General features: G+C 52.5%; 1 protein-coding gene across 1 annotated transcript in view; it reads left to right on the top strand.

Annotated features, from left to right (window-relative positions):
- The window catches only part of LOC135976162 (myelin-oligodendrocyte glycoprotein-like), a 29,932-nt gene extending 29,135 nt beyond the window's left edge, over positions 1 to 797 (top strand). The window contains exon 4 of the mRNA XM_065570780.1: positions 710 to 797. Within this exon, the coding sequence (XP_065426852.1) occupies positions 710 to 726 (17 nt within the window). The 3' untranslated portion in view covers positions 727 to 797. The remainder of the gene's footprint in view (positions 1 to 709) is intronic.
- Positions 798 to 20,629: the final 19,832 nt, after the last annotated feature.

The raw sequence follows: 20,629 nt of genomic DNA, 5'->3' as shown, positions 1-20,629 counted from the left end.
AGCCTTGGAGAGGTTTGTAACCTGTTCAGTCTGATCCACCTGGTGCCAGCTGAGTTCCAGGCATGGAAAACACTAGTTCAAGGTGGCAGAATTTTATAGCCCACCTGGGATTTTGTCCCGTGGAATCACTGGGGACATTAGGGTTTGTCCTTTTCGTTTTACCTTTCCTCCATCCCTCCTTCCTTTCGCTTCATCTCTTACTTCTTTTGTCCTTTCTCCTGTTCCCCTCCCACCACCAGGAGTGGTGAGTGTGTGTGTGTGTGTTGCGTGTTGCGGGGGGTGCTCTGCATCTCCCATTGTGGGAGGTCCACCCAAGAAAGTGGGGTTGAAATAGTCTTCAGACAGTGATCCCTACCAGTGACCTGGGCCTTCCTTTGGGCTCTCTGGTGAGAACTCTCAGCCTCCCGCCCCTCAGTCTCTACGCTGATTGGTTGAGCAGGGGGTTATTGACAGGGAGGAGACTCAGGTCCTTGTTGTTCTCTTTTAAGAACAAGTAAATAAATCATAACCAGTCATCTGTTTGACGAATTTTGCTGCTTCTCTACATTAATTGTCTCTGCGCAGTTCATGAACTGTTGTTGGTCTGGAGCTCATTTGAGAGCACTTTATTCAGGCTCTGGCTTTGGCAGGGATGGGGAGGGACCAAAAAGGCTGGTTAATGAGAGGCTGCCTTGACCCCGACTCACGCCTGCTCCCCGCTCGGTTCCAGGCTGTCCAGGCTCCTGAGGAAGTTCAGGAAGAAGGCTCTGCAGGTGGCCCCAGAGCCTGAGGGAAGCAGCTGCCATCTTCCCCAGGAGCAAAGCGGCTTCTCCGTCCCTGCTGGCGGGGAAGGAGCTCCCGGCCGAGCGAGGAGGTGCAAGTGCCCAGCCTTCTGGCAGAGGAAAGCCACTCCTGGCGCAGGCGCTGAGGTGAGAGAGCCACCGGCCAGGCCAAAATGGAGCTGGCCCAGGATGCGGCTGGGCAGGCAGGACCCAGCCCAGAAGGGGAGCTGGGCAGGGTGGCTCTGGGGCTTGTTGTGTGGGAAGCACCGGCCCCAAGAGCCCAGCCCTGATTCTCAGCAGGAGGCATCGCCCTGCCTAGTCCCTGAGGACCTTCCAGCCTCCCCAGGGCAGGAGGTGGATGGAGGATCCCTGTCGCAGCAGCTCGGCACACTCCCCAGGGGACAGCAGCAGCACTGGGACTCAGGCAGCAATGAGTCTGATGGGCGCTGCTGCTTTGTTCCAGGTGAGGCACCAGGCTGGGCTCAGGGAGGGGTGAGGTGGGGGCTGTGAACACCCTGGGCCACGCACTCGACCAGTACTATGGGGGCGGGTTCCCAGCCCAGGTGTCTGGTCTGAGCCACGTGAGCCCCACTGACAATAGATGCTGCGATCCTGTGGCTTAGCATTAGTGTCTGGGATGACTTGGGGCAAGATCTCAATCTCCCCACAACCCACTTCACTGCTGCCAGAATCCCTCCTGCCCCCCCTGCAAGAGCCCCCTCCCTGCCCAACCTGGGTGGGGGTGGAGAAGAGGGTTCTGAGAACTTGAGCTGTGGTTTGGAGGTGGATCAGCTGTCAAGGGCACTGAGGGGGAGGTGGCAGGAGCTCACCCTAGAAGGAGGGGGTGTTACCAGATGTGCCCATTACTTTGGGGTGTGCTCATTTATTCGGGTTACTCTTCTGGGGAAGGGGGTTCTGTAATTCTATCAATGTACTGCTTGTGTCACTTGTCTTTTCATATGGAGCTCTACTTCTCCCTTCTGCAAGTCCCCTCCCAGTGGAGCTATCCTGCAGGACCTAGGCTCCCTAGGGCTGGGTTACTCCAGCCCCAGAACCGGATGAACACCCACACACCCACACATACATTAACAGAGCAAGTGTGAGCAGACCGGGTCAATCAGCACTGTCAAGCTGACCCCTTATATGTCTCTGGACTCACTGGGCTGGATGAAGCAGCACTTTCAAGCTACCTCTCCTTATATGCCCCTGGGCTCCATGGACTGGGTCAAGCAGTACTTTCAAGCTGTTACCCTTATGCGTCCCAGATTCAGCACGTCCCTATCCCCACTCCCCCAACACAATTGTACTGGCAGTAACCTACTTGATGAGCAAACCCCACAGTATTTTGGGCGCTGCAGGGATCTTTAGTTTAGGTAAAAGAAGCGTTGCTGTAGAGTGAATGGGGGAAGCTAAAAACACAAACGAGTAAAGTTCAGCAACAGAGAGAGAAGCAACCAAGTTAACCATAAAAGTTATTTATTGAATAATAGTGATAACTACACAAGGAGAGCTAAACCAACATAACATACATTATTAAAGGTTAATACCTAAGGTAGAAAGGAAAACACAGAGAGAGGAAGAGGGGGGATCTCACCCACTCCATGAGGCTTGAACTGGTCGCAGTTCCCAGGTGATGGTGGTTGCAGAGGGTCCTGAATGTAGGAGACAGGCAGAGCTGCCAGCACGATCAGCCAGGAGAAGATGGAGTTCCAGTGGAACTGATGCATAGTTTGGATCTAAGCATCAGAACCCTGACTACAGAGTGAGTAGGGTTTTTTGTAGAGAAATTGCAATTGTTCAAGGGAGAACACTAGATTTGTTTATAGGTAAACTGATGACTCAAGGGGTTTCTTTAGACTAGACAATAGGAACTGATCACTCTTGGCTATGGGTGGTGTTTTCTTCCAGGGAGCTCACAATGCAACTAGGCTACTTCAGTATTTGGATATCAATTAAGGATTCATTAATAGAATTGGTCTGATAATTGCTGAGCCGGGTGTGTGCAGCCATAGGTTCATTAGCATCTGGAGCAGAGATTCCCATAATGCTGTGCTTCTCTGCTTTTTCTGGTCCCAGAGTTCACTGTGGTTCTCTGTTCTCCATTCTGTATGTAAATTGAGATGTCTTCCTGTCTCATCTTTCATGCAGATGAGGCTAGGGGAGTTGTCTCTGCTCTCCATTCTGTATGCTAATGGAGATGTCTTTATCTTGTCACCCTTGTCAGGAGGGATCTAGGTGTGTCACCCAATGCCCTTCACTGCTCTCTGCAAGTTTTTTCCTCTGATGGGTTTTAGTTTAAGCAGAGGTGGGGGGGGGGTGCTTTTCATGAGTCAGGCTGGAGACTGCACCCTGGTTCCCCAAGAACACAGAGGTGTCTGGTATCAGGGAGTTGGCACTAGAGGTTATTAGAAAGGACAATAAGACTTCATTCTGGGGTTCAGGAGGTGAATTCATCCCTCAGTGGTGGGCAGGTGCTGGGTGGAAATACTGCCGTTCCAGGTGCCCTTAATTCCCCCTGATTCCTCGGGGCGTTTGAGTCTCTGACAGGTTCTCATTCCCTTGCAGCAGGAGGACGTCACGGCCAAAGTGATGCACCAGCTCCGCACCATCCGGCACTTACGCCAGGTGCCTGAGACACTGCAGGGGCTGTGCCTCTGAGGCCATCAGCAACTCCCGCTCCCTGCTGCAGGTACTGCTCTGGCTCACTGTAAATGGGGAGCTAGTGGAAGGGGAAATGGAGCCCCCTGGCACTCACTAAAAGGGAAAGTGGTGCATTCTCCATCTCTTGATGTCACTGAATGAAGACTAGATGCCTTTCTGGAATGTGTTTTCCAAAAAAATAACTGTTGTGCTATACAGGAAGCCCATGATATGCAGGGGGTTAGATGAGATGCTCTAAAGGTCTCTTCTGGCCATAAAGTCTACTAATTTTGTTAAAAGTGAGTGTAGCGTTGGGAGCAGCCTCTGATGTTTTACTGTCTATCCGGCTTGCTTCCTAGAATGAAGACGCATTGAGTGGGGTGATCCACAGAGAGTAGCTCAAACCTTCAAAGTGTCAGGCCAGCAGCAGGACATTAGCACTTCAGGGTTTGGTTGGGTGTGGCAGTGATATAACAAAGGCCTTTTGCAAGACGTCAGCCTATTGGTCAAAGGTGTTAGGGAGGTGGTGACCTCACAGAGAGATGCTGACATCAGCCAGGCAGGATACGGGCACAGAGCCAGGAAAACCTCGTAGACCCCTGTGGCTTACCTTCAGCAAGTCTCCTTCTTGAGGTCTCTCTTTGAGAGAGTATTAGGGTTCACGTAGGTGAGTGCGAGGAGGAACCTCTTTCGAGTTTTCCCCTTTCCTTTTACTGATTTTACTAGAAAACAGACGTCCCTGTTAAGAAGGTCAGAGCCTCGGAGATATTTGTAACCTGTTCAGTCTGATCCACCTGGTGCCAGCTGAATTTTAGGCATGGAAAACACTAGTTCAAGGTGGCAGAATTTTATAGTCCACCTGGGATTTTGTCCCGTGGAATCACTGGGGACATTAGGGTTTGTCCTTTTCATTTTACCTTTTCCTCCATCCCTCCTTCCTTTCTCTTCATCTCTTACTTCTTTTGTCCTTTCTCCTGTTCCCCTCCCACCACCAGGAGTGGTGTGTGTGTGTTGCTGGGGGTGCTCTTCACCTCCCCTTGTGGGAAATTCATCCAAAACTGTGGGCTGAAATAGCGCTTGGACTCCACTGACACTAGATGCTGCCATCCTGTGGCTTAGCATTAGTGTCTGGGATGACTTGGGGCAAGATCTCAACCTCCCCGCAACCCACTTCACTGCTGCCAGAATCCCTCCTGCCCCCCCTGCTATAGCCGCCTCCTTGCCCAACCTGAGTGGGGGTGGAGAAGAGGGTTCTGATAACTTGGGCTGTGGTTTGGAGGTGGAACAGCTGTCAAGGGCACTGACGGGGAGGTAGCAGGAGCTCACCCTACAAGGAGCGGGGTTGGCACTGGAGGTTACTAGAAAGGACAAGAAGACTCCATTCTGGGGTTCAGGAGGTGAATTCATCCCTCAGTGGTGGGCAGGTGCTGGGTGGAAATACTGCTGGTTCCAGGTGGCCTTAATTCCCCCTGATTCCTCGGGGCATTTGAGTCTCTGACAGGTTCTCGTTCCCTTGCAGCAGGAGGACGTCACGGCCAAAGTGATGCACCAGCTCCTCATCATCCCGCACTTGCGCCATGTACCTGAGACACTGCAGGGGCTGTGCCTCTGAGGCCTTCAGCAACTCCCGCTCCCTGCTGCAGGTACTGCTCTGGCTCACTGTAAATGGGGAGCTAGTGGAAGGGGAAATGCAGCCCCCTGGCACTCACTAAAAGGGAAAGTGGTGGATTCTCCATCTCTTGATGTCATTGAATGAAGACTAGATGCCTTTCTGGAATGTGTGTGCCCAAAAAGTAACTATTGTACTATACAGGAAGCCTATGATATGCAGCGGGTTAGATGAGATGCTCTAAAGGTCTCTTCTGGCCATAAAGTCTCCTAATTTTGGAAACACTGGGTGTAGTATTGGGAGCAGCCTCTGATATTTTACTGTCTATCCGGCTTGCTTCCTAGAATGAAGACGCATTGAGTGGGGTAATCCACATAGAGTAGCTCAAACCTTCAAAGTGTCAGGCCAGCAGCAGGACATTAGCACTTTAGGGTTTGGTTGGGTGTGGCAGTGATATCACAAAGGCCTTATGCAGGACCTCAGCCTATTGGCCAAAGGTGCAGGGGAGGTGGTGACCTCACAGAGGGATGCTGACATCAGCCAGGCAGGACAGGGGCGCAGGGCCAGGGAAACCTCAGAGACCCCTGTGGCTTTGCTTCAGCAAGTCTCCTTCTCGAGATCTCTCTTTGAGGTCTGAGAGAGTATTTGGGTTCATGTATGTGAGCACCAGGAGGAACCTCTTTTGAGTTTTCTCCTTTCTTTTTCCTGATTTCACTAGAAAACTGACGTCCCTGTTTAGAAGGTAAGAGCCTCCGAGAGGTTTGGAACCTGTTCAGTCTGATGCATCTGGTGCCAGCTGAATTTTTGGCATGGAAAACACTAGCTTAAGGTGGCCAAATTTTATTCCCCACCTGGGATTTTGTCCCTTAGAATCTCTGGGGACATTAAGGTTTGTCCTTTTTCTTTTACCTTTTCCTCCATCCCTCCCTCCTTTCTCTTCATCTCTTACTTCTTTTGTCCTTTCCCCTGTTCCCCTCCCACCACCAGGAGGGGTGTGTGTGTGTCGTGGGGGGTGCTCTACAACTCCCATTGTGGGAGGTCCACCAAAAAATGTGGGGTTGAAATAGTGCTCAGACAGTGATCCCGAGCGGTGACCTGGGCCATCCTTTGGGCTTTCTGGTGAGAACCCTCATCCTCCCGCCCCTCGGTCTCTACCCTGATTGGCTGAGCAGGGGGTTATTGACAAGGAGGAGACTCAGGTCCCTGTTGTTTTCTTTTAAGACCAAGTAAATAGTCATAACCAGTCATATGTTCGACAAATTTTGCTGCTTCTCTGCAGTTCATTATTTTCTCTACCATTCCAGTTCTCCTAAAATACTTGCTGAATAATTACTATGAACTCTTGCTTGTCTGGAACTCACTTGAGAGCACTTTATTCAGGTCATTCAATGTCTGAAATTCAAGATCCGATGGTTAGTTTGAAAATCAGGGCTCTTGGGTCCTATTCCCAACTCTGCCACGGACTGGCTGTGTGACCTAAGACAAGTCAATTCTCCTTTCTCAGCCTTAGCTTCTCCCTCTTTCAAGTAGGGATAACAATCCGCCCCTACCTACCTCCCGGCGGGTGGAGGATGGGGATCTATTGGAGAGTGTCACTAGGAGCAGTGCATAAGATGAGGTGTCCTATCATGTTTACTCAGATCAGATTATGACATAATAGAATGGCTGAAATAGTCTATTTTATTTGTATTTTATTATGTTGCAATTTTTAAGAGCAGCAACTACTTAGCTCAGACTGAAACATCTTATCTAATTTTTGAGATCTAAGTGTCTCCTCTTTGTGTGCGACGAGACAATTTAACACACTGTGAGACAGAAGATGCTTTTGTTTTGCAACAAAATATTTTTGCAAAGAATTTTCATGCCACTTGATATGATTTCAAGAAACAAACTGGTTTAGTTTGAATGGGATTTTTGGACAGAAACGGTTTCAATGAAATTTCCCCACCATCTTGATTCCTGGGCTCTATCCCTGTCTTTGGGGGGTTTGCTGTCTGTTAGAACAGGAGTCTGATTTGGATAGGGATAGAGACCTCTTCAATGTTTTTAATGAAGTAAATACTAATGGGAATTGTGTGATCATGGGAGACTTTAACTTCCCAGATATAGACTGGAGGACAAGTGCTAGTAATATAATAGGGCTCAGATTTTCCTAGATGTGATAGCTGATGGATTCCTTCACCAAGTAGTTGAAGAACCAACAAGAGGGGATGCCATTTTAGATTTGGTGTGGGTAGTGAGGATCTCTTAGAAGAAATGGTTGTAGGGGACAGCCTTGGTTTGAGCGATCATGAGCTAATTCAGTTTAAACTAAATGGAAGGGTAAACAAAAATAGATCTGTGACTAGGGTTTTTTATTTCAAAAGGGCTAACTTTAAAAAATTAAGGAAATTAGATAGGGAAGTGGATTGGACTGAAGAACTTGTGGATCTAAAGGCGGAGAAGGCCTGGAATTACTTCAAGTCAAAGTTGCAGAAACTATCAGAAGCCTGCATCCCAAGAAAGGGGGAAAAATTCATAGGCAGGAGTTGTAGACCAAGTTGGATGAGCAAGCATCTCAGAGAGATGATTAAGAAAAAGCAGAAAGCCTACAAGGTGTGGAAGATGGGAGTGATCAGCAAGGAAAGCTACCTTACTGAGGTCAGAACATGTAGGGACAAAGTGAGAAAAGCCGAAAGCCATGTAGAGTTGGACCTTGCAAAGGGAATTCAAACCAATAGTAAAAGGTTTTATAGCCATATAAATCAGAAGAAAATAAAGAAAGAAGTGGGACTACTAAACACTGAGGATGGAGTGGAGGTTAAGGATAATCTAGGCATGGCCCAATGTCTAAACAAATACTTTGCCTCAGTCTTTAAGAGGCTAATGAGGAGCTTAGAGATAATGGTAGGATGACAAATGGGAATGAGGATATGGAGGTAGATATTACCACATCCGAGTTAGAAGCCAAACTCGAACAGTTTAATGGGACTAAATTGGGGGGCCCAGATAATCTTCATCCAAGAATATTAAAGGAACTGGCACATGAAATTGCAAACCCATTAGCAAAAAATGTTAATGAATCAGTAAACTCAGGGGTTGTGCCATATGACTGGAGAATTGCTAACATAGTTCCTAGCTTTAAGAAAGGGGGAAAAAGTGATCCAGGTAACTACAGGCCTGTTAGTTTGACATCTGTAGTATGCAAGGTCTCAGAAAATGTTTTGAAGGAGAAAGTAGTTAAGGACATTGAGGTCAGTGGTAATTGGGACAAAATACAACATGGCTTTACAAAATGTAGATCGTGCCAAACCAACCTGATCTCCTTCTTTGAGAAGGTCACAGATTTTTTAGACAAAGGAAAAGCAGTGGATCTAATTTACCTCGATTTCAGTAAGGCATTTGATACGGTTCCACATGGGGAATTATTAGCTAAATTGGAAAAGATGAGGATCAATATGAAAATTGAAAGGTGGATAAGGAACTGGTTAAAGGGGAGACTACAACGGGTCGTACTGAAAGGTGAACTGTCAGGCTGGAGGGAGGTTACTAATGGAGTTCTTATATTATGGGAACAAGTAAATAACTTTTCCTTATTCACTTTCTTCACATCACTCATGATTTCATATACCTCTATCATATCCCCCCATAGTCTCCTCTTTTCCAAGCTGAAAAGTCCTAGCCTCTTAAATCTCTCCTCATATGGGACCCCTTCCAAACCTCTAATCATTTTAATTGCCCTTCTCTGAACCTTTTCTAATGCCAGTATATCTTTTTTGAGATGAGGAGACCACATCTGTACACAGTATTCAAGATGTGGGTGTACCATGGATTTATATAAGGGCAATAAGATATTCTCCATCTTATTCTCTATCCCCTTTTTAATGATTCCTAACATCCTGTTTGCTTTTTTGACTGCCGCTGCACACTGCGTGGAAGTCTTTAGAGAACTATCCACGATGACTCCAAGATCTTTTTCCTGATTCGTTGTAGCTAAATTAGCCCCCATCATATTGTATGTATAGTTGGGGTTATTTTTCCCAATGTACATTACTTTACGTTGTCCACATTAAATTTCATTTGCCATTTTGTTGCCCAATCACTTAGTTTTGTGAGATCTTTTTGAAGTTCTTCACAGTCTGCTTTGGTCTTAACTATCTTGAGCACTTTAGTATCATCTGCAAACTTTGCCACCTCACTTTTTACCCCTTTCTCCAGATCATTTATGAATAAGTTGAATAGCATTGGTCCTAGGACTGACCCTTGGAGAACACCACTAGTTACCCCTCTCCATTCTGAAAATTTACCATTTATTCCTACCCTTTGTTCCCTGTCTTTTAACCAGTTCTCAATCCATGAAAGGATCTTCCCTCTTATCCCATGACAACTTAATTTACATAAGACCCTTTGGTGAGGGACCTTGTCAAAGGCTTTCTGGAAATCTAAGTACACTATGTCCACTGGATCCCCCTTGTCCACATGTTTGTTGACCCCTTCAAAGAACTCTAATAGATTAGGAAGACATGATTTCCCTTTACCTAAACTATGTTGACTTTTGCCCAACAATTTATGTTCTTCTATGCGTCTGACAATTTTATTCTTTACAATTGTTTCAACTAATTTGCCCGGTACTGACATTAGACTTACTGGTCTGTAATTGCCGGGATCACCAATAGTGCCCTTTTTAAATATTGGCGTTACATTAGCTATCTTCCAGTCATGGATACAGAAGCTGATTTAAAGGACAGGTTACAAACCATAATTAGTAGTTCCACAATTTCACATCTGAGTTCTTTCAGAACTCTTGGATGAATGCCATCTGGTCCCAGTGACTTATCAGTTAATTCCAAAACCTCCTCTAGTAACACCGCAATCTGTGACAATTCGTGAGATTTGTCACCTACAAATGCTGGCTGAGGTTTGGGAATGGCTGGAAGGTGAAAAGAGACAAATTCCTATGACAAATAAGGCACAAATATTCAACAGCGAGGATGATTGACCACAGGAAGAAGCTACCAAGGAAAGTGGTGGATTCTCCGTCTCTTGATGTCATTTAATAAAGACTAGATGCCTTTCCGGAATGTGTTTGCCCCAACACTAGCTATTGTGGTAGACAGGAGGCCTGTGATATGCAGGGGGTCAGATTAGATGCTCTAACTGTCTCTTCTGCCCATAAAGTCTACTCATTTCTGAGAAACCGAGTGTAGTATTGGGAGCAGCATCTGATGTTTTACTGTCTAGCCGGCTTGCTTCCTAGAATGAACACTCATTGAGCGGGTTGATCCACAGAGAGTAGCTCAAACCTCCAAAGGGTCTGGCCATTGGCAGGACATTAACACTGCAGGGGAGGAGTGGGTGTGGCAGTGACATCACAAAGACCTTTTGCAGGACCTCAGCCTATTGGTCAAAGGTGCTGGGGAGGTGGTGACCTCACAGAGAGATGCTGACATCAGCCAGGCAGGACAGGGGCGCAGGGCCAGGGAAACCTCAGAGTCCCCTGTAGCTTTGCTTCAGCAAGTCTCCTTCTCGAGGTCTCTCTTTGAGGACTGAGAGAGTATTTAGGTTCACGTACATGAGCGCCAGGAGGAACCTCTTTTGAGTTTTCTCTTTTCTTTTTCCTGATTTTACTAGAAAACAGACGTCCCTGTTTAGAAGGTAAGAGCCTCCGAGAGGTTTGGAACCTGTTCAGTCTGATGCATCTGGCACCAGCTGAATTCTAGGCATGTAAAACACTAGCTTAAGGTGGTCGAATTTTATTCCCCACCTGGGATTTTGTCCCTTAGAATCACTGGGGACATTAGGGTTTGTCCTTTTTGTTTTACCTTTTCCTCCATCCCTCTCTCCTTTCTCTTCATCTCTTACGTCTTCTGTCCTTTCCTCTGTTCCCCTCCCACCACCAGGAGGACTCTGTGTGTGTGTCGTGGGGGGTGCTCTGCAATGGGAACAGGGACAATTCTCCAACTTTGGGCAGTCGAGAGCCTGGGTGAGATAAGGGGCGTTAAAGCCCTTTGTGAAGGAGAAAGGGGAGTTTCACGGTGTTGAGCACCAAGGAATTCTAAACTTTGCTAAAACATCTAGTCTGCAGAAACCAGAAATGGTCGGGGCCACATTGTAACCATTGTCTCTTTTAAAGCCCATTGAGGGATGTGAGTCCCACCCTTTTAGGTATCTGGGGTGCTGGGAGAAGAGAAGAGGTGCCTGTCTCCATTTTATGGCTTCAACAAACTAAGTGCTGTGCTCCAGTTCTCGTCAGAGATCCCTGAAAAAGAACGTCTTCCCATCCATTAACATACCTGGAAAGATACTGGAACTCCTTATTAAACAATCAGTTTGTCAGCACCTACAGGACAATTTGGTTCTTAGGACTAGTGAGCATGGACTTGTCAAGAACAAATCATTCCAAACCAATCCTAGCTCCTTCTTTGGCAGGGTTACGGGCCTAGTGGAGGTGGGTAAACAGTAGATGTGATCCATCTTGGTGTTAATAAGGACATTCTCACAAACAAACTAGGGAGATGTGGTCTAGATGCAATTAGTATAATATGTGTGCACAGATGGTTGCAAGCCCGTACTCCAACAGCCCAGAACCAAACACTCCTCCTCCTGGGCAGTGCGCTCCGACCTCTAATGGTCAGATGCTGCTTAGCACTGTCAGAGCAGCTTTTGCTGGGGGATTCTCCCAGCACTTTCCAATAGTGGGAAAGTATGAAATCCCCATTTGACTGCTGGGAACAGAGCCTAGAGGGGGCAGCAACTTACCCCAAGTCCCACAGGTCAATAGGAAACCAGCAATGGAACCCAGGAGTCCTGACTCCCAGTTCCCTGCTCCAATCACTCCAGCGGAGCACACTCCCTCTCAAGCAGGGGGACCGGACATGAAGGCCTGGTTGTAATTGCCAGCTGTGGGAGGGAGTGTGCAGCAGTGGTTAGTGAGGGGGCCTGGAAATAAGGACTGCTCGGTCCCATCCCTGGCTCTGACACTTGGTGTGACCCTGAGGCAGTAGCTTCCCCGCCCCAGGCCTGGTTCTCATCAGTGGGGTTGGGGTTGCAGCCCCTACAGCCCAGGGGGGTTGGGAGGCTCCAGGAAGGTGTGTAAAGTGCCGGGATGTCAGTATCCCGGAGGCGCTGTCACCCCCGCACTAGGCCAGTGTTCTGCACCCCCTGCTGCTGGCCGAGTTTCTCTGTCCCTTGGCAATAAGACAGACTCTTGTTTTCACAGCCAGTCGATCGCCCAGTGCTATCACATTGCCTGCTGGCTGGGCAGGATAACTCCTCAGGTCACCACCACCCTCTCCAGCCTGCCTTGGCTTTGGGGAGTGAGGAGAAGGGCGAGGAATGACACTGAACATCCTCCATCCATCGCTCCGTCAGCAGAGCAAGTGAGTGGCATTAGGGTTCCCCATTGGCGTCCCCTGTCTGTCTGGGGAGAGGCAGAAAGAGGGGGAAAGAATCTCTCCCAAAGGAGATTGGATTTGCAAACCGCCCCCAGGAGCCCCTCGCTCTCAGACTGGGGAGGGACTTCTCCAGAGCCGTCTCCAGTGTGTTTGGAAAGGTCCCAGCAATGGGGCTCCCAACCCTTCCCTTGTGGGAGACCGTTCCCCAGGCTGAGCATCTTTGAGCTGGGCCAGACCCTGTGAGCTGCTGAGCATGGAAATCAATGGGAAAGGCGGGGGCCCTGGCCTTGCTCTGCCTCAGGACTTTGACGTGGGGAATGGTTTCCCAGGAGAAGTCCGGACTCCTGGGTTCTGTTCCTTCTCTAGCCTGGGGGGGAGTGTGGCCTGGGACGGCAGGAGGGAGCTGCTTGTCCAAAGTGACTGAACCCAGTGATGGAAAAGGAGCAGACTCCCCGGGCATTGCAGCCCCAGGGGTGACGAGGGGGAACGCTGGGAGCAGATCATGCAATGAACTCCTGCCAGTGCGTGTAGATTGCATTACATGCACCCCTGTGGTGGGAGGAGGAGCTGCTCTGGCTGGGGCAGGGATGGGGAGGGACTAAACAGGCTGGTTAGTGAGAGGCTGCCTTGACCCCAGACTCACGCCCGCTCCCCGTTCGGTTCCAGGATGGCCAGGCTCCTGAGCATGTTCAGGAAGAAGGCTCTGCAGGTGGCCCCAGAGCCTGAGGGAAGCAGCTGCCATCTTCCCCAGGAGCAGAGCGGCTCCTCCGTTCCCACTGGCGGGGAAGGAGCTCCCGGCCAGGCCAGGAGGTGGAAGTGCCCAGCCTTCTGGCGGAGAAAACCCGCTCCCAGCGCAGGCGCCGAGGTGGGAGAGGCCAGGTCGAAATGGAGCTGGGCCAGGCTGCGGCTGGGCAGGCAGGACCCAGCGCAGGAGGGGAGCCGGGCAGGGTGACTCTGGGGCATGTTGTGTGGGCAGCAGCGGCCCCAGGAGCCCAGCCCTGATTCCCAGCAGGAGGCATCGCCCTGCCCGGTCACTGAGGACCTTCCAGCCTCCCCAGGGCAGGAGGTGGAGGATCCCTGTCCCACCACCAGCAGCTCGGCCCGCTCCCCATGGGACAGCAGCAGTGCCTGGGACTCGGGCAGCAGCGAGGCCGATGGGCACCGCAGCTTTGTTCCAGGTGAGAAGTCAGGCTGGGCTCAGGGAGAGGTGAGGGCGGGGCCATGAACTCCCTGGGCCCAGGCCCTCGATCAGTGCTATGGGGGCGGGTCCCCAGCCCAGGGGTCTGGCCTGAGCCACATGAACCCCACTGACACTAGATGCTGCCACTTTGGTCCTTGGTGCTCCAGTTGGGGGGAGGCACCTCTCAGGGAGTCCAGGACAGTCTGGGGGGGGGTCTCTTTGCTATGGGCTCCTGAAGGAGTTGGGGGCTGAAGGCATCACTGAGAGGGGGGAGTGTGGGGCCCGATCTGCCCTGGGTCCCGGTGGTGGGAAGGGGGCACATTGCCCCACCGTGCCCCTGTCCTTCCCCCGAGTGGCAGCAGGCGTCACCCTGTCCCCTTCTCTCCCTGGTGCAGGGACTGCCAGGGACTCAGGGGACGAGGAGGAGGAATGGGTGGACGTGGTCACAGAGGAGGCTGCTCTCAATAACAGCCGAGAGCAGCTCCAAGGCGGAGAAAAGGTAAAAACGTACCCCAGCTGTGCTGGAACCGAGACTGTCCTGCCCCTTCCCAGCACCTGACCCCCTGCAGAGGGTCTTGTCCCTGATGATCCACCAGCCCTAATGGGGACCTTTCTCCTCCATGATCTGGGACCCCAGAGGTGGGGGTGTCTGTCACACACCAGCCGGGTCTCCTCCCCCCACAGGCACTGTCCCAGTTCCTGACCCTGCTTGTGGTGGAGTTGTGGGTGATTTGGACAATGGGCGGGTCCCCACTATCCCCCATTCAGGCCTGAGTCCTGCAGCTGCTGTGTGGGGGCAGGGAGGTCCCTGGCTAACTGGCTCTCTCTCCCCTAACCCCACTCCTGGTGGGTGCAGGAGGAGGCCCAGCAGCTCGTGTTCCTGCACGCCATCCACCCCACGTCTCGCTGCACAGCAGAGAGGGCAGGACACATTGGAGCCGCACTGCTGCAAGGCAGCTGTGGCGGAGAGGATTGTGGTGAGCAAGACACGGTGCCCAGCAGCTGGAGGAAAGACAGAGACATGGGAGGGGCAGGGGTCTCCCCAGGCCAATGGATGGGGGATTGTTGGTGCTGGAGGGGCAGCAGAGGGCAGGGATTGCTGGGGCTGAAGACTGGGGAGAAGAGACGGGAGAAATTCGGAGAGTGGTCACTATTGGGCAGGAATCGGAGGAGCGGGAGGTAGGTGGGGGATCCTGCTGGCTGTGTGGGGCCCTGGCTGTGTAATCTCCTCACTGAGAAGTGTCAGTGTGGCCCAAATCTCACACGCTCCTTTGTCTCCTTTGGGTCTCACAGGAGCTCATTGAGGAGCTGCCTGATAACTCTCCACCTGGCGCCATCCTCGCTAACTCCCTGATTGCTGTGGGCAACCTCAGGTACCGAGACCCTCCAGCCCGGTTCCCCTAACCCCAGTGCTGCTCAGGCCCAGGGCTGGGAGTCACTGCCCCTCCCACTCCCAGGTCACCGCCCAAGGGTGGCTCCTCTGGCAGAGGTGCGGGGAAGGTTCACTCTCTCCTGGCTGGGCTGTTCTTTTCACTCCAGTAACATTGCAACGGCTTTAGGGTGAGGCTCACTCCCAGGATCAGATACAGGAGGGGCAGCAGGGTGCAGGGAACAGGGGATATTCCTGCCCTGCCACTGTCTGTCTGAGAAACCTTGGCCTTATCATTCCCTGGCTCGGTGCCTCAGTTTCCATTCTTGCCAGTCTGTGCCCATTTCCCTGCAGTTTCACCTGCGTGTTGGTGCCAGTCCCATCCCCGCACTGCACAGTCTAATGCTGGCTCCTCTCTCTTGCCAGCACCATGACGCCTGCCCTGGAGCCAGAGCTGGAGACCCACCTCCTCCGAGCTGCCCTGCACGCCGTCTTCACCCTGGGCATGGAGAAGGACACCACCCAAGTGCAGGTAGATCATGCTAAAGTCATGGATAGAAGAGCCAGCTGTCATCCTGCCATGAATCCTTGCTAATTGCCTGCAGTGGGATGTGAATGAGAGAGGCCAGGATATGTGTTTGGGGTCTCACCAGTGCTTCCCAGAGACCCGTCTTCCCATCCTGTGGCAGGTGTAGCCCCAGTTTCCCTAACTCTGACCCAGGGCTCTCCCTTGCTTTCAGGGTCTTGCCAGACCTCCTGGACGCCATGCTGGGGAACCTGCTGGCAGAGTCCCCAGACACCGACAGGCTCCAGTACATCTTGGAGCTGAGCCCAATGAGAGGGGTGGGGGCAATTTTACCTTCACTCTTAGATCCATTTTCCAGTCCGTCCTCCTAGCCGGGCCCCCAGTGGGCATCCTTGGTCAGGGCAGTCAGTGCAATGCCTCCTTTCCCCACAGCACATTAACTACTGGATCGTGTCCAGGGTGCCGCGAGAGAGAGCCAGGGCCGTTAAGAGCAGCACGGCCCTGCTCAGATTCACCATCACCCTCCCTGAGTTTGACATAAGTGACCTCTGACCCCAGCTTCCTGACTCCAGGCGTAGGTGATCTGGCTCCAACGGGCTGTAGGATCTGCTGCTGCAGGGGCTGTGGGTTAGGAGTGTTCCTCTTGGGGAGGCAGAGTCAGAGCAGAGAGTGAGCCTGGCTTGAATCAAGTTCTTCTTGTCCTAGTTAAGTGGTGACTCTGGGCTTTTAAGGGGACTGTGCTCCAGGTTCATGCCTCCCTGTCATCCTGGAGCAGCTTGGGAAGCAAGTCCTCATGGAGGGCCCTGCCCACAGCCCTGTGCTCCAGGCTTCCTTGGGGGCAGAGGAAATTAAGGGTCTGGCTCTAGCATCTCCTGCAGAGGGGCTGAGGGGAAGGAGAGTCCTGGCCCAGGGGGGACTGGGAGCTGACAGGAAAATGCTGATGGAGTCCCCTCTCCCTCTCCCGTCCATTAGAACTCAGCGGAATTCCCCAGGATGAGTCACCACATGGCACAGCTAGCTCTGTCCGTCAGTGACCCAGCCAAGGACATCAGCCGGCAGGCCAGGGAGGGGGTTTACCGGCTCTACCAGCTGCTGCTGCACCAGAGGGGTAAGGAACCCAGCTGGGAAATGGCACCTGCTAGAAGAGTGAGACTGGGACCCCAGCCAATTTCTCTCAGACTGACCCCGGCTGGAGGATGAGTCTCTCTATCTCTTTCTGTGTTCCACACCACGCCCTGCAATTCTGTTGGGCCGGGCACGCAGCGAGGACTCTGCCCACTCTGCAGCCACCAATGGGATTGGAAGGACACAAGCCCTGCAACCAGAAGGACAAACGTGTGTGTGTCTCTCTCCCTGTCACCTACTCCCTCCTGGGGGAAACCCAGCAGCTGATGGTGGACAAGGAGAGCAGCTGCATTAGACTCAGGAGATTGGGGCGGGGCCCAGGCCTCATTCCCATCCTGTGGCCATTCGCTGGCCTGGCACAAGGAGCCTGGTGGGGAATGAAAGGGAGAGCAGGTGCTCCTGGGAAGGGAGATGAATTCACCTCCATGAGCAGGAGCGAGCCAGCTTGTCCCCGGAGCAGCTCCACCCAGCTCTTTAGCCAGGCTAATTAATGACAAGCTTTGCCTCATCCCAGACTTATGTTCTTAGGACAGGGTGCTATCGCTCTTGGGAAGGGCAGGAGAGTCCCCCAAGTGCCCTCTGCGAGACTCTCCTGTCCCACAGGGCCTCACCCAATTCCTAGTGGTCTGGTGTCTGTGTCACCCGAGCCACCACCCAGAGTTGCTCCCATCACTGGCAGCCTGGGAGGCCAAGGACTGATGGGTGATGGCGTCTGACCAGGCAGGGCTGAGGCACATGGGCAGGGGTACGCTTGTCCTGCTGCTGGCAAGGCTGGACCCATTCTGGAGAGAACAGGAGGATTCAGTCAGCAGTAGGGTTACCATGACTAATAAATAAAAAAAGAGGACCCTCCACGGGCCCTGGTCCCGCCCATTTCCCCACCCCTAGCCCCACCCCAACTCCGCCCCTTCCCCACCCTAACTCAGCCCCCTCCTCCCTCCCACTCCCAGCCATGGGGAAAGGGCTGCCCCAGCGCTTCCGGCTTCACGGTTTGCCGGGCAGCCCCCAGACCTTGCGCCCCCGGCCGGCGCTTCCCCAGAGCAGCTGGAGCCCGGGAAGGGAAGTGCCTGGCCCGTGGCTCGGGGTCCGTAGGCATGGCGGGGCTGCCCGAAGCCGGTAGCGCTGGCTCGGGCAGCTCGGCTCTTAAAGTCTGAAAGGGGAGGAGCGAAGCAGCTCAGCTGGAGCCCGAGAAGGGAAGTGCCTGGCCGGCGGTTGGGGGTCCGGAGGCAGGGGGGGCTGCCCGAAGCCAGTAGTGCTGGCTCGGGCAGCTCGGCTCTTAAAGTCTGAGAGGGGAGGAGCGGAGCAGAGCAGCCACAGGAGGGGAAGTGCCCGGCCGGCATTTTCCCGGACACGTTTGGCTTTTCGGCAATTCCCCCTGGACGGGGGTTTGACTGCCGAAAAGCAGGACATGTCCGGGAAAAACCGGACGTATGGTAACCCTAGTCAGCAGGGGCTGCCGATCCATCCCATTCACCTGGGGCTGCCATCCTGCGGCTTCAGCATTAGTGGCTGGGGTGACTTGGGGAAAGGTCTCAACCTCCCCACATCCCACGTCACTGCTGCCAGAATCCCTCCTGCCCCCCCGCTACAGTCCCCTCCCTACCCAACCTGGGTGGGGCTGGAGGAGAGGGGTCTGAGAACTTGAGCTGTGGATTGGAGGTGGAACAGCTGTCAGGGGCACTAAGGGGGAAGTGGCAGGAGCTCCCCGTACAAGGAGGGGGGTTGCCACTGGAGGTCACTAGGAAGGACAACAAGACTCCATCCTGAGGGTCAGGAGGGGGAATCCATCCCTCAGAGGTGGGCAGGGGCTGGGTGGAAATGCTGCTGGTTCCAGGGGCCGTTAATCCCCCCTGATTCCTCGGAGGCGTCTGAGTCTCAGACAGGTTCTTGTTCCCTTGCAGCAGGAGGACGTCACGGCCAATGTGATGCGCCAGCTCCGTATCATGCGGCACTTGCGCCAGGTGCCCGAGGCGCTGCAGGGCCTGTGCCTCTGAGTCCACCAGCAACTCCCGCTCTCTGCTGCAAGTACTGCTCTGGCTCTCTGTAAATGGGGAGCTAGTGGAAGGGGAAATGGAGCCCCCTGGCACTCACAGAAACCCTCTCCCCTCTCTGTGGAGCAGGGTCCTTTCCTCTGCCCCCAAATTCCTTCATCTGGGACAGGAGCTCTTTCCCTCTCACCCATTCCCCTCCCCCCTTTCCTTGATCTATCCCCATCCCATTCCCCCTGCGCCCAGGCAGAGCTCTGCCTGCCCCATATGGTGCAGAAAGGCCTGTGATATGCAGGGGGTCAGATTAGATGCTCTAACTGTCTCTTCTGCCCATAAAGTCTACTCATTTCTGAGAAACCGAGTGTAGCATTGGGAGCAGCCTCTGCTGTTTTACTGTCTAGCCGGCTTGCTTCCTAGAATGAACACTCATTGAGCGGGGTGATCCACAGAGAGTAGCTCAAACCTCCAAAGGGTCTGGCCTGCGGCAGAACATTAGCACTGCAGGGGAGGGGTGGGTGTGACAGTGACATCACAAAGGCCTTTTGCAGGACCTCAGCCTATTGGTCAAAGGTGCTTGGGAGGTGGTGACCTCACAGAGAGATGCTGACATCAGCCAGGCAGGACAGGGGCCCAGGGCCAGGGAAACCTCTGAGTCCCCTGTAGCTTTCCTTCAGCAAGTCTCCTTCTCGAGGTCTCTCTTTGAGGACTGAGAGAGTATTAGGGGTCACGTACGTGAGCGCCAGGAGGAACCTCGTTTTCTCCTTTCTTTTTCCTGATTTTACTAGAAAACAGACATCCCTGTTTAAAAGGTAAGAGCCTCCGAGAGGTTTGGAACCTGTTCAGTCTGATCCATCTGTTCCACAAGTTCTTCAGTCCAATCCACTTCCCTAACTAATTTCCTTAATTTTTTAAAGTTAGCCCTTTTGAAAAAAAAAACCCTAGTCACAGATCTATTTTTGTTTACCTTTCCATTTAGTTTAAACCTCGTTCTCAATCCTGTTGCTACCCCAGCTGGGGTGTATCACCATTGAAGTCTATCTCTTTAGGGGGGCGGATATGGTGCCTCTCATTTCGGGCTCATTCTGTAATCAGCTTTTCTGTGAGTGCCAGGGGGCTCCATTTCCCCTTCCACTAGCTCCCCATTTACAGAGAGCCAGAGCAGTACCTGCAGCAGGGAGCGGGAGTTGCTGGTGGCCTCAGAGGCACAGGCCCTGCAGCGCCTCGGGCACCTGGCGCAAGTGCCGCATGATACGGAGCTGGCGCATCACATTGGCCGTGACGTCCTCCTGCTGCAAGGGAACAAGAACCTGTCTGAGACTCAGACGCCTCCGAGGAATCAGGGGGGATTAACGGCCCCTGGAACCAGCAGCATTTCCACCCAGCCCCTGCCCACCTCTGAGGGATGGATTCCCCCTCCTGACCCTCAGGATGGAGTCTTGTTGTCCTTCCTAGTGACCTCCAGTGGCAACCCCCCTCCTTGTACGGGGAGCTCCTGCCACTTCCCCCTCAGTGCCCCTGACAGCTGTTCCACCTCCAATCCACAGCTCAAGTTCTCAGACCCCTCTCCTCCAGCCCCACCCAGGTTGGGTAGGGAGGGGACTGTAGCGGGGGGGCAGGAGGGATTCTGGCAGCAGTGAAGTGGGATGTGAGGAGGTTGAGACCTTTCCCCAAGTCACCCCAGCCACTAATGCTGAAGCCGCAGGATGGTAGCCCTGGTGAATGGGACGGATCGGCAGCCCCTGCTGACTGAATCCTCCTGTTCTCTCCAGCAGGGCCGGCTTTAGGAAGGGCGGGGCCCAATTCGAACATTTTTGGCAGGGCCCCGGCAGGGATGACTAACAAAAAAAAATGTAAAAAAAAGCCTTTCATTTCTTCCATGTATTATTTACTTTCCATAACTATATAAATAATAAAATTATATATTATGTACATTGCATCATATATGCTGTTGATCGGTTATTAATGAGCTCCGTTTCACGTGTGTGGGTCCCCGCCACTCCCTGGGGGTGTGCTAGGGTGACCAGATGTCCTGATTTTATAGGGACAGTCCCGATTTTT

This window comes from Chrysemys picta, chromosome 17 (genome assembly GCF_011386835.1).
Source record: "Chrysemys picta bellii isolate R12L10 chromosome 17, ASM1138683v2, whole genome shotgun sequence".
Classification (NCBI taxonomy): Eukaryota; Metazoa; Chordata; order Testudines; family Emydidae; genus Chrysemys; species Chrysemys picta.
Note: the sequence above shows the minus strand (reverse complement) of the source record. Positions and strands in the feature narration are given on the sequence as shown.